At 41.5% G+C, this 14,692-nt stretch overlaps 1 protein-coding gene across 1 annotated transcript; it reads left to right on the top strand.

Moving 5' to 3' along the window:
- Positions 1-2,589: 2,589 nt before the first annotated feature.
- On the top strand, positions 2,590-3,403 carry LOC142608920 (uncharacterized). Its single transcript, XM_075780576.1, has 2 exons — positions 2,590-3,020; positions 3,121-3,403. Exons 1-2 carry the CDS (start codon positions 2,590-2,592, stop codon positions 3,401-3,403), a joined length of 714 nt encoding a protein of 237 aa, XP_075636691.1.
- The last annotated feature ends 11,289 nt before the right edge of the window (positions 3,404-14,692 follow it).

Raw genomic sequence — 14,692 nt, 5'->3', positions numbered from 1 at the left:
GGTCAATCCAAACACTTGAAAATATTTTACATCCAAAAAAACAAAGTGTAAGTTGCGATCCTAAATCCAAATCTGGCATTAACATTGTGCTTGGCCACCCGAAGGTAAATAGAAAATAGAGTAAAAGTATAGAAGAAGTGGAAATGACAAGAAAGGGAAAGCATTCTAAACTTATTTTACCCTTGGTTTGACAAATAAAGAGGAAGAGAGGAAAGAAAAATGAGAGAAAGGGGAAGCAGAGGAAATAGAAGAGAAGAGACAAAATTCCATCCCTCATTTTGTTTGGTTAGTAGAGAAAAGTAGAAGGAAATAATTTATATTTTGAATCCAGTTACTAATTATAAAAATTAAAATTTTAACCATCTCATTTTCTCTCCCTTTCCTTTTAAGTTGGAAGGAAAGAGAGTATTAGATTTGGGAGAAAGAAATCCTTCCATTTCCTTTTCCTATCTCCATTCTTTACTTTTGCAGATGGTGAAATTAAAGTAGACAGATAGAATTTACAAAGACCTACCCTACGTAGCTTTACTAAGTCGACGAACAAAAAGATGAGGCAACAAAACTCCTTGAAGGTTGAAGAATGATCCAGGGGGAACGGGTCGCCTATAGTGGAAAGAATGATCTAAAGAGAATGGGACACCCGTAGAGGACAGAGAACGGTCCGGACGGATATTGAGGTTGACGGTGGCAAAAAGGCCAAGTGGCAATGACATGGCTTACTTGGCACCCAAGAAACTCCAAATGGCAATAACTTGTGCTCCACGATTATGCACATTTATAAGGATCTTCTCTACAAGGAAATATCCCTCTTCGCCAAGGCACCAAGGTCGGTTCCCCACTACTATAAAAAAGCCAAAATCTTTAGAAAACAAAGTACGCATAATTGACCCTAGCTCTAGCACTCTAGAGTGGTGATAATTTTCTAACTTAACCTTCGGAGGGTATTTGGCCGGTACCACACTGGTACTCTCTTGAGGTCTTCTTTTTCGGTGTTATGCAGGTGTTGTTTTGGCACGTAAGGGTTGTGCAACTTACTGACAATTTTTGGAATCATTAGTTAGCGCCGTCTGTGGGAAAGAAACAGAACGTAGGTAAGCCGCGTTGCTGCTTCTCGGATAAAGGGTTGCATGGTGCTTACTCGCTCGATGGCAACCAACAACCAAGGAGATGAACCATGTATCGCAACCCTTAAGAGACAGGTTTAGACACTCGCTGTGGTGATTGAACGTCTTACCAAGCAGAACTATAAGCTAGAAGAGCAACTACGCCAAAGGGACAACGGGCCCCGAGATCAAGAAGAGGAGCAGGAAGGCGACAGCCATCTACGCGCGAACGATAGACAGGATAGGGGAGGACCAGAAGGCAGCAATGTTGTGGGTAGGCAAACGGCCACAGATATCGCCTCACCAAACCTGGTCACGGATATACAGATGATGAGGTAATAGATGGACCTAATGATGAACGCCCTTAGGGGATGGGTATCAAGTGACCTCGACAAACTGGTGAACCAGATGGATTTACCGTTCACTACGCCAGTTACTTCATTCCCTCTCCCACCGAAATTTTGCATATCGCAAATTGAAGCCTACGACTGGTCAAAGGACCCTTTGGACCACTTGGAGACCTTCAAAACCCTAATGCACCTACAGGGCGTAGCAGACGAGATCATGTGTAGGGCTTTCCCCACTACACTGAGGGGACCTACAAGAGTTAGGTTCAGCAAATTGACACCAAACTCCATCAATAACTTCAAGGAGTTGAGCGCTTAGTCCGCCTCGCACTTTATCGGGGGACACATGTACAAGAAGTCGACTGCATGCCTGATGAACATCAAGCAACGGGAGGATGAGACGCTAAGATCTTACATCACCCGTTTCAACAGGGATGTGCTTTCGATTGATGAAGCTGATGACAAAATACTCGTGGCCGCGTTCACCAATAGGTAACAAAAGGGGAAGTTTTTGTTTTCCCTTTATAAGAATGACCCAAAGACAATGTTGGATATACTGTACAGGGCTAAGAAATACATGAACGTGGAAGACGCACTGCTTGCGTGGGAGGAGAAGCAAATGAAGAGAGAAAGGCCAGAAGAAACAAGATAGGAAAGGGGATGGAAGGCCATAAGGACGAAAGACAGGCGAGAGGATAGACGCTCCAAGCCCCACACAGGAAGATTTGCAAGCTTTACCCCGCTAAACCTCCCCATCGATCAAGTGCTCATGCAGATCAAAGATGAAGGATACCTGACGTTTCCTAGCAAGTTGAAGGGTGACCCCAACAAGAGGTCTTGGGACAAGTACTGCCGCTTCCATCGAGATCATGGCCATGATATGTCTGAATGCTATGATTTGAAGCAATAGATTGAAGCCTTGATCAGACAGGGAAAGTTGCAGAGGTTTCGTAAGCAAGGAGAAAACGGACTAGCCACAAGAGCCTATCCCCTAAAGGGAAAACGAGCGTCCTAAACCACCCATTGGGGACATAAGGACAATCGTAGGGGGCATAATGATGTCCTGTTCAACACAGAAGGCGCGCAAAACTTACCTTCGAATAGTTCAGCACGTCTAATTGACAAGTTTGGTCCCAAAGATGGCGCGAATTGACAACCCTATAATAAGGTTCTCAGAGGAAAACGCTCGACGCCTCCACCATCCACACGACTACGCACTTGTCATAAGCATACAGATTGGGGACTACAACACTCACAGGGTCTTGGTAGACAACGGAAGCTTGGCCAATATACTATACTACCCAGCTTTCCAGCAGATGAACATTGAAAGAGAGCGATTGATTCCAACTAACGCACCTCTTGTCCGATTTGGGGGGACGAGAGTGCACTCGCTCGGCGTGGTCACGATATCCGTAACCGTCAGCGATTATCCTCAACAAATCACCAAGGACATTACATTCCTAGTTGTGGACTGGTCATTGGCTTATAATGCCATCCTTGGCCGACCGACCCTTAATTCGTGGAAGGACGTAACATCCACTTACCACCTAATGATGAAGTTCCCCACTGAGTACGGGGGTAGGAGATGCATAAGGAGATTAGGTAGCGGCACGCGAATGTTACATCGCTATGCTAGAAATGAATGACCATGTAACCACAATATGCATCAGAGAACATCGAACGGTAGCAGAGCCAGTGGAGAGGCTAGAAGAAGTACTCCTCAACGACTCAAAACCCAAATGGACAACAAAAATTGGTACTCTTGCTAGCCCACCTGTCCGTCAGGCTCTAATCTCATTCCTAAGGGAGAACCAGGATGTATTCGCTTGGAGCCACGAAAACATGCCAGGGATCGACCCATCAGTTATAGTCCACAAGCTAAACATATCACCCTCTTTTCCTCCCGTTCATCAGAAGAAGCGGGTATTCGCTCAAGAACGGACCGCAGTATAACTGAGGAAGTCCGTAAGCTGCAGGAGGCAAACTTTATACGGGAAGTGTACTACCCCAACTAGCTGGCCAACATGGTGATGGTCAAGAAAGCCAACGAAAAATGGAGGATGTGCATGGATTTTACGGACTTGAATAAGGCATGCCTTAAGGATAGCTACCCACTCCCCCGGATTGACATCTTGGTGGATTCAACAACAAGACACCAGCTGCTAAGTTTCATGAACGCGTTCTCTGAATACAACCAGATCAAATTGGACGAAGCAAATTAGGAAAAGACTTCTTTCGTCACAAGCCAGGGTCTTTTCTGCTATAAGGTGATGCCGTTCGGCCTCAAGAACACAGGCTTGACATACCAAAGACTGATGAACAAGATGTTTGCACACCAAATCAGGAGGAACGTTGAAGTATACGTTGATGACATGCTTGTGAAGAGCTCACGGGAGGACAACCACGTAGACAACCTCAAGGAAACTTTTGAGGCCCTTAGGCATTACAACATGAAGCTGAATCTGAATAAGCGCGCGTTCAAAGTTCCTGGGGTTCATGGTGTCCCAGAGGGGTATTGAAGTCAACCCGGACAAAGTACGGGCCATCATGGAGTTGGCTCCACCAAAAACCACCAAGGAGGTACAAAGTTTAAACGGCAAGATTGCTGCTTTAAACCGGTTCATTTCGAGAGCAACAGATAAGTGCCTTCCCTTCTTCTGCGTGTTAAAAAAGACTTTTGAATGGACGACCGAATGTCAACGCGCATTTGAAGATCTGAAGGCATACCTTTCTTCTCCACCCTTGCTAAGCCCATCCAAACCAAAAGAAGAGTTGTTCCTCTACTTAGCCATCTCTCTAGCTGCTGTCAGTGCCGCCTTAGTTAAGGAAGAAGAGGGGTACAAAAACCCGTATATTTCACGAGCCAAGCGCTCTAAGGTGCGGAAGAGAGGTACCCACCTATGGAGAAGCTCACCTTTACGCTGGTAACCGCAGCATGCAAGCTCAAACCGTATTTCCAGGCCCACGCTTTGGTTGTCTTGATAGAGAAGCCATTGCAGAGAGTAATGAGCAGTCTTGAGGCGGCTGGACGGATGGCACTGTGGGCAATCGAGCTGAGTGAATTCGACATACAATATCGCCCGTGACCAGCCATAAAAGAACAGATTATTGCTGATTTCATTGTTGAATTCACCAACACGGATGAGTAGGGGGCAGAAAGATGCCCCAAATGGATGATCTAGACAGACGGGTCCTCAAATAAACACTCAGGAAGGGCTGGGGTTGTACTCTGCTACCTAGAAGGAGACGAGGTCGAGTGCATGATCCGACTTGATTTCCCCACAACAAAAAATGAGGCCGAGTACGAAGCCCTGATAACAGGATTGGATCTTGCACAAGCTGCAGGGGCATAGACATAATTGTGCATTGCGATTCCCAAGTGGTCACTAGTCAAATTAAAGGAAATTACGAATGTAGAGGGGAACGGATGAAAGAGTACCTCAAGCAAGTGAAGAACCGGATGCACAGTCTCAATGCAAAGTTTATCCAAATCCCAAGGGAGGAGAACAATTGAGCCAACTGTTTTGCTAAGGTGGCATCAGTAGAGCATATGTCTTTTCCTTGTCATGTACTCTTCTTTGTCCAGAACTCACCAATAATAAACACCGTCAGTGTGCAGGAGGTAGGCACCTAGAATAATTAGACGACACCAATCATCTCCTACCTAAGGGACGGTATGTTGCTCTAAGACAAGGAAGCTACAAGAAAGTTGAGAGTTTACGCCTCGTGGATCATACTACTCAAAGACATCTTGTACAAGAGAGGTTTCTCCCGCTCGTACCTAAGGTGCCTTATCCCCGAGGAAGCGAACTATGTCATGAGAGAGGTCCACGAAAGACTATGCGGGAACCACTCAAGATCGCGATCCTTAGTTCACAAGCTGATTAGGTTTGGGTACTATTGGCCCATAATGCAAAAGGATGCGTAAGTATACGAAAGAACTTGTGGCAAGTGCCAGAGGTTGGGCAACCTCATTAGGCAACCGATGGAGGAACTCCCCCCAATGACGGCCCCATGGCCCTTTGCCCAATGAGGGCTGGATATCATGGGACCATTTCCTACAGCAGCTCAGCAGCTGAAATTCCTCCTAGTTGGCATAGACTATTTCACCAAATGGGTAGAGGCCGAAGCCTTGGCTGCCATCACAGAAAAGAATGTACACGGTTTTGTATGGAGAAACATCGTTTGCAAGTATGGTATACCTAGGGTCCTGATCTCAGTCAATGGGAAACAGTTCGATAACGACGCATTCAAGGATTTCTACTCACAGCTGGGGATCAAGAACCACTATTCGTCACCTGCACACCCTCAAGCCAACAGACAGGTTGAGGTCATGAACCGATCCTTACTGAAAAGTATCAAGACTTGGCTTGTGGGGGCAAAGGGTATTTGGCCGAAAGAGTTGCCAAGCGTACTATGGGCGTATAGGACAGCGGCAAGGACACCTGCAGGAGGACACCGTTTCGACTTGCGTATGGCAGTGAGGCAGTCATCCCAACTGAGGTAGGTCTCACAATCTACCGAGTAGCGAACCATGACGAGGAGAAGAATGATGAGGTCATGTGCCTACAGCTCGACATGGTAAATGAGGTCAGAGCGACAACTGAACAAAGGTTGGCATGATATTAAAACCTCATGGCCAGATACTATAACTCCCGGGTGAAACACAGGGACTTCCAGATTGGAGACCTCGTCTTGAGGAAAGTAACGGGCACCATCAAAGACCCCTCTCGTGGGAAGTTAGGACCCAATTGGGAGGGACCATACAAAATCGTGTCATGGCATAGGAAAGGCACCTACTACCTCAAGATGATGGACGGAAAAAGGCTGCAGCATCCATGGAACGTGGAACACCTGAAGAAATATTACCAGTAGATAATGGCATAGGCGACAGCACTCCTCATTTCCAATTTATCTTTTTTAGTTTACCCCTTTAGTTTTTATTATCTACAATACTTTTGAAAGGGCAATCTTCTTATTTTCATGAACAAATTCTACTTGCATGTTTATCATAATAAGAGGAGTTTATTCAGAACACGATTGAATATTTTTCTACAAGATTATAATCACAAAGTCACAATAGTGGACGGGTTCATCCAAAATGGATAGTTTTATTTACAGTCCATAAAGGGGACGGGTCATCCTAAATGAATGAGTTTTTTGTATTAAGTCCACAAGAGTGGAGGGGTTCATCCTAAATGGATGAGTTTCATTTACAGTCCATAAAATGGACGGGTCATCCTAAACAGATGAGTTTTATGTATTAAGTCCACAATAGTGGACGCATTCGTCCTAAATGGATGGGTTTTATTTACAAAGTCCATACAGTGGACGGGTCATCCTAAACGGATGAGTTTTGTGTACCAAGTCCACAAGAATGGATGGATTCATCCTAAACAAATGAGTTTTATTTACGAAGTCCATACAGTGGATGAGTCATCCTAAATGGATGAGTTTTGTGTACCAAGTCCACAAGAATGGACAGGTTCATCCTAAACGAATGAGTTTTATTTACAAAGTCCATACAGTGGACGGGTCATCCTAAACGGATGAGTTTTGTGTACCAAGTCCACAAGAATGGATGGATTCATCCTAAACAAATGAGTTTTATTTACAAAGTCCATACAGTGGATGAGTCATCCTAAATGGATGAGTTTTGTGTACCAAGTCCACAAGAATGGACGAGTTCATCCTAAACGGATGAGTTTTATTTACAAAGTCCATAAAGGGGACATATCATCCTTAGAAGGATAAAAATTAATTCACAAGTCCATGAACTGGACAGATCATCCTAAGAAGGATGAAACTTATTTAACGAGTCCATAAACAGGACGAGTCATCCTAAGAAGGATGAAAATTAATTACCAAGTCCACAAATTGGACAGATTATCCTAAAAGATGAATGAAATTTGTTCAGTAAGTCCATAAATAGGACGAACCATCCTAGGAAGGATGAAATTTATCTAGCAAATCCACAGGCTAGACAGATCATCCCAAAAGGACAGTTCATTCACAAAATGAAAAGACAATTCATTCAATGGACGAATGTATATTATGAAACATGTAGTCAAATATCATAAAGGAATGTCTGCATAAAAGCCTAGATAAGGCAACAGTTAAAAAAGGGTACCGTTCTCCCATACATTTCAAAGTATAAACAAAAATAAAAATAATAAAAAACTACTCTGGGACGACAGGGGTTTCTTCCTTATCATCAAGCGTTTGGACCTTGGGCTGATAGATGCCAACCTCGACGAGCTCTTTTGTTCCTGCTTTTTGAGCATCACCGTCGCTGGGGTCATCACCAAAGAGCTCGTCCGTCGCTTCAGAGTCAACGGGGTGGGCAGGAGTCTGGCGGTCAAGATTTATAGTAATGTGTGAAAGATTTAAGTCTAGGAAAGAAGCCTTGACTTGACAAAGGCAGTCATCAAAACCATCAACAAAGGATGTGCCCAACTCGCTTAGAAGAGCATTAAAATCTCGATACTCGTGAATAACATCCTTCTTTGCCTAATGAAGACTATCCTCCTTATCTTCCAGGACTTTTCCTAGCTCCTCCACTTGCCTCTCCAACTCACCCCGGAGTTGCTCCGACGCCTTGAGCTTCTCTTCCTGACGGACCTTCCAGGCTTTCAACTCCGTCAGCTCCTTCTCCATTGCTTTCGCCTTCACACTAACGTGCTCCAGTACCGTCTCATGGGAAAGGCAGCACTCTATCAACCTCTTCATCATTAGCACTCCCTGCACCAACCACAAGATAAGATTGGGAAAGAAATCAACAAATACGACGAAAAGATAATGGGACAGATACAAACCTGTGCGAGGTTGAACAGACTCGACTCCCGCATAGCTTCAGTGGCATGGTTGCCAAGGTCCTCGTAGTCCTCGTCCTTTATAATAGATGTGATTTGCTTGAGGGCGTACTGGGAACCCTCGCAGAAAAGGACGGGTAGTTTCTCCTTGACGAGGTCCAGGCTAACCATCAAGCCCTTACCCTTCCCCAAGCCAAGCTTGGAGGGCATTTTGAACACGCCGGAAGCTTGCCCGGCAGCTAGCCCTGTCACCACTTTGGGCTTCTTAGCATGACAGTCCAATTTTTCGAACAGAGGCCTTTTAGTGGATGGGTGAGCCACGCTTGTCTTAGAAGGAATACTCACCTCCTACTTTTTCTTAGCAGCAACTTGCTACTTAATGTAAGTTCTTCTCCTGCTATCTTCCATTTCTACATAAAAGTGGACGAGAAAGAATCTACATAGTTGATAAGAACACAAAAACATATAATGGGCAACGGACTTACGTTTGCGAATTTGTGCGTCATATCAACGGGCAGCGGTAGTAGGTTCAGGACCGTCGCAACACCAGTTGAGAGTATCCAAAGTAACTAACTTGACCCACATTCTCTCCGATAGCTTGGTGGTCCTGAAGATTCTTTCTAAGAAACCAAGTTGCTGAGTAGTAACCTGTGGACGATCACGAGCTGCAAAAGAGACAGTTAGAGTGATTAAACGAATTGAAAAATTAAACCTAAGGAGGACAGACACCTACTAGACGGGGGCATTATACCCCATGTCTTGTCCATAGGCATGTATTCCTAGTAATTAGAGTGACATATCCAGTCGTCCCCTTAGAGGAAAAAGTATCGACCCTTCCAGTTCCTGTTGGAGTCCGAGGTCTCACACAATAATCTAAGCAACAGACTCCTCGACAGGAAACTATATATCCCCTTGGATTAGGCAATCTCAGAACAATGGTAACAGTGGAAGAACTCCTCCACTGTTAACCAGTGTGCCCTATTAGACATCACCCCATACAAAACTTCTACACTCAGGAAGACCTTCCAGGCATTCGGGGAGATCTGGGTGACAGCCAGTCCTAAGTATTGGGAAAGATGACGGTGAAGAGCACTCAATGGGAAGTGAAGCCTTGATTTCAGCATCTACTCATACACTCCGACGTCTTCAAGACCCCTATAGTAGCATTTTTTAAACTTGAAGGGTAGACGGATGGGTATGTGGTCGGGTATCTGGTACTCCTCCCTAAGTGTATTGAAGTGCATTGGTTTGATGGTGGAAACGAAGTTGTTAACCGTCCACAAGGGAAGTAGGATAAATTCCCTAAACCCATCAGGACCTATGATGGATTGGATAAGAGGGTCTACACCGTCTAGATCTTCATTTGAATCATACTCTAACCCGTCCTAACCCTACACCTCATCCTCCATTATGGAAGGAGAGTTAGTTGATGGAACCCTTTCCTCACTGTAGGTGCCGGGGTCTGCTTGACCTGACGGAAACACCTCATTGTAGCCCGCTCCTTTGTAAAAAAACAATTGACCACTTGACGCCTCACTAGACATCTAACACCTATAAGTGATGTGTAAAAATCTTATGACTCTAGGTCTACACAGACGACAAATAAGTGAATAGAATGAAAGAGAAAAAACTTGAGATAAAAAGAAGAATATTTATAGCTTAACGGTGTAAGAAGGGAGACGGGAAGACTGTAGAGAGTAGTGACACCAAGTGGACGGGGCAACAGCTTGAGAAAAGTGGACGGTAGAGCTCTAATCAGCAAAAAAAATTTTGAAATGTAAAAATGAAAGGGACGAGCAGCATATATATAGAAGGAACGGCGCAGAAGACGAAGAGACACTTCAATCCAAGCAATCAACCACTAAAAGCTTGCCACATGTCCCTACCGCATTAATGGCCCTAGGCTAGCCTGTCAATCAACACATGCTTCTCAAGGATAGGGGCAAACCGTCACTCTATGGATCCGTACAAAAATAGGCAATAGGTCCATGGAGTGAAAGGGCAACTGAAGAGGGTGAAATTAAAGTAGACGGACAGAATTTACAAAGACCTACCATAGGTAGCTTCACTAGGTCGACGGACAAAAAGATGAGGCAACAAAACTCCTTGAAGGTGGACGAATGATCTGGGGGGAACGGGTTACCTGCAGTGGACGGATGATCTAAAGAGAACGGGACACCTACAGTGGACGGATAACGGTTTGGACAGATATTGAGGTTGACAGTGGCAAAAAAGCCACGTGGCAATGACATGACTTACTTGGCCCCTAAGAAACTCCAAATGGCAATAACTTGTGCTCCATGATTAACCCTAATCAATACAGTCCCTATATAGAATGGACCCTTAAATTATGCACATTTATGAGGATATTCTCTAAAAGAAAATATCCTTCTTTACCAAGGCACCAAGGTCGGTTCCCCACTACTATAAAAAGGCCAAAACCTTCAGAAAACAAGGTACGCATAATTAACCCCAGCTCTGGCACTCTAGAGTGGTGATAATTTTCTGACTTAACCTTTGGAGGGTATTTGGCTGATACCACACCGGTACTTTCTTGAGGTCTTCTTTTTTGGTGTTGTGCAGGTATTGTTTCAACACGTAAGGGCTGTGCAGCTTACTGACGATTTTTGACATCATCAACTCTCACTCAACCAAACAAGAGAAACATACATTCTTTCCAGAAAATTATTTTTTAAAGTGGTTCCATAGGCATAAACAAGGGCGGAGCCAAGTTGCGACACTAATATATCTATCAAGACAACCCCTCTCCCCCCTCCCCCCCCCCCCCCACACACACACACACGCGCGCTTTTTTATTATATATACACTCACTTTTTTATTTGATAAGTTATATATATACACACTCTCAAAAAAAATAGCTTAGTATTTTCAATCAAAATTATATTTGATGGTGATCTTTCATAAAATAAAATTCAATTTTTCCATTTTCATTGTGAAATTCTTAAAAAATTTCATTTTAAATACAAATTATGAAATTTTATACTAAGATAAGTAAAAAATATTTAAATTCAATGAAATTCTCAAAAACATAACTAATCCAAAACTTGGAGGAATAAGTTAGGCTCCATACATATTTGAAACTATCTTGCTCTAACCATATGACAACTAAAGACACATTTCATGTGTAGTTTTAGTGACAAGAATTTTTTAATGAGTCAATGACTTGTTAATCGTTACATAACAAGTTGAAAAAGATAAATTCAAACATGTTTGATGCCAAACTTTATTAAATATTTAACAGATATAAGAGCACATTTTACAATAAAAAATAGAATTGCGAAAAATAAAGTTATATTTCTATAACTATTAAGCCAATTTTTTTATAAGGGCATTATTGGACTAATTCAAATATTTGGGGGAGTCAACTCTTATTTTTGTAGACTAAATTTTGAAAACATTAAAATAATTATTTATACATATATATAGTTCAAAATTTTGTGCCCCCCCCTCCACCCTTGTATATACCTCCGTCGTGGGCATAAAGTCACTCCCTCACAATTTGTGGAGCCCACACATTTGTGGATCCATATACTATGACATGATAGTTTCATGAAACTATTTCATGGGCAAAAATAGCCAAATACTACTATTTTTCGAAATTATTAGTGTTTTACCACTGTTTGAAAAATATTTAGTAATCTACCACTTTTTTAAAACTCAAGTATTTTTAAAAAGTTCACTTGGATCTCGAATTTATGAAATTCGAGTTCCTTGTGATATTAAACTAATTGCCTATGTTTCAAACACTTTTACTACCTTTTTCACTCCCTTTTCACAATTGTTGACTTATCTCCCATCCCACGCAGCCCTAACAAAAGAAAGAAAAAAGATAAACCCAAACCTGGAGGCCAATGAGAAAAAAAAATTGAGATAGAAGTTGAAAAAATTAAAAATTAAAAGAGATAGAAAGGCGTGCAATTGAGGGAGATAAGTCAACAATTGTGGCTGTATGAGTGTTATGAGTGCTATTGTTGACTGTGTGAATGCTGTGGGGATTGGGAAGTGTTTCTTACATTGTACTCGAGTATATTCAACTCGAGTTCTACATAATCAACTTCCATGTGGCATTTTTATATAACTCGATTTTCTTAAACTCGAGTTTCATGTCAAACTCGAGTTTTCCAAATTCAAGTTTTAAAAATGGAATAGATTCTTAAATATTTTTCAAACAGTAATAAAACACTAATAATTTTGAAAAATAGTGATATTTGGCTATTTTTGCCCTATTTCATGAAATAACTTTTTTATTCTCCCCTCCTTTTTTATTGGGCCATTATTCTCTAGAACCAAATGTAGTGTGAATTTCAGTATTTAACATTACCTATTACATCTACATTGGCTTGGCAAATATTATGATCGTGAAGTTCCCAACTCATTACTTCCAGTTTAATGCAATGAAGTTTCCCCTTTTAATAATAATAATAATAATAATAAAATTCTTGTAAGGTGTAGGGGGTAAGGGCTGGGGTTTAAGTCTCTAGAAGGGAACTTCACACACATATACACTTAGATTAGGTTAGAGTAACAATTTTATCTTGTATAAAAAAATAAAAATAAATAATAATAATAATAATAACAACAACAACAACAACAACAACAACAACAACAACAATAATAATAATAATAATACTTGTAAAAAAAAAAAAATAGAGTACTCACCTCTAGCATCTTGTATTCACTTTTTCAATGTTGTAAACCATGCTTCCATAACTCAAATGGTTGTTGCTTAGAGCATCTACATCAGTGGATGCAAAGTCTTGTAAAATACAAAAATTGCTCAATTTTACACATTTTGATCAAAAAAACACTCACATCAATGGGTGTAAAATTGTGCATAAATGCACAATTGTTACAGTAACCATGCATATATACACGGTTACTGTAGCACTTGCATATTTTAACAATTTTTTCTCTCTCCTTGTCTTTGCTCTCACTCTCCCTTTTCCTCATGCCTCCATTGCCGCTGATCAAACCATGCCTCCACTATTGCCGATCATCAAACCCTCACTCTCCATTTTTCTCATCTGATCAAACCATGCCTCCACTGCCGCCAATCAGTGGGTTTCAGGTTGGGTGGGTGATGATTTGGCTTTCAGATTGAATGAGTTTGGGATTGAATGGGTTTGGAATTGAGTGGGTTTCGAAGCGTTTGTTTCTCGAATTGAGTGGGTTGGTTTTCCTTGATGATGCTGGTTGGGTGGGTGATGATGGTGGCTTGGTGTGGACTGATCGTTGGTATTGTTGGGTCTGTGAGAGAGCGGGGCAGTGAGAGAGAGAATAATAAAAAATTGTAAAAGAATTAATATTTTATTGAATAAATGTGTAAAATAGATAAACTGATGTGAATGTTTTCTAAAAATAGGTGTGTAAAATAAAATAAAAAAATAGTTTTTTGTGCAAAATAGATGGAAAATTTGCATCCATTGATGTAAATGCTCTTATGGTGGGGCTTTCTACTAGAGTAAGTCACACAATATCAACAAGGGACCAACCAAGGGTCACCCTCCCCTAATAGGGGACCAATATGGTCATGCCCAATTTCTAACAATAATAAAACTTTTAAATTACATTGACCAAAATTTTGGAGGCCTAACTTGCCAAAACTCTTGGTAGCTGATTATTATTATAGGGAAAAGACAGTTTAATTGAGAAACTCGATTTAATTTGAGTGTCAAATAATTAGCCAACGAAAATATTAGTTTCAAATTTCCAATGACTAAATTTAACCAAGAAGCTACACGATTACAGGCAATCATGCATGCAAATTTAGTCACCATGAAACAAATACCTAAGTACAACAATTCCAGTCTGCTTTTGCCTTTTAATAGCATCAAACGGTTTAGGCTGAAAAGAATGAATGTGTTCGGTAAACAATTTTGAAAATTCATTTTTGGGTTACTATGCTTAAACAGATCCAAAATCTAGCAAATCCCAAGTGACATTCAAAGAGTTGAATCCAAATTTCTGAGAGTCATGTGATTTTACAAGCTATATGGTCTATAATACTGTATAGTCAGTAGTCAACATTCTTCCCTAGAATTGTCTCGTCAAATTTTGTGTGTATTAATTTCTGTCCCCTCATAGGGCCATATGGAAGATAGGTTATCTACTTATCTGCAAGACTGGATGGAACAAATTATAATCACAATTACTGAGAGAGTTCTGGTAGAGATTTGGTTCCCTTGACAACAAGCTTTAGGTACTATATATACATGGAATATAATTATATGTAGTTGTAGTAAAGGACATGGCACAAATTAACACAATGATGATGTCAATAAAATAATGTAATTGGTATCTATAGACTGTCTAGAATATTCTCTCCCTCATTTTACAAGTATATTTGGTTACCTCTTGTGGTCCAATTGAAATGACATTAAATTCAATCTAAGACTGCTAATTTGTGTAG

The sequence above is a fragment of the Castanea sativa genome, chromosome 9 (genome assembly GCF_040712315.1).
Source record: "Castanea sativa cultivar Marrone di Chiusa Pesio chromosome 9, ASM4071231v1".
In the NCBI taxonomy this organism is placed as follows: domain Eukaryota; kingdom Viridiplantae; phylum Streptophyta; class Magnoliopsida; order Fagales; family Fagaceae; genus Castanea; species Castanea sativa.
This window is presented reverse-complemented; position numbering and strand designations above follow the sequence as displayed.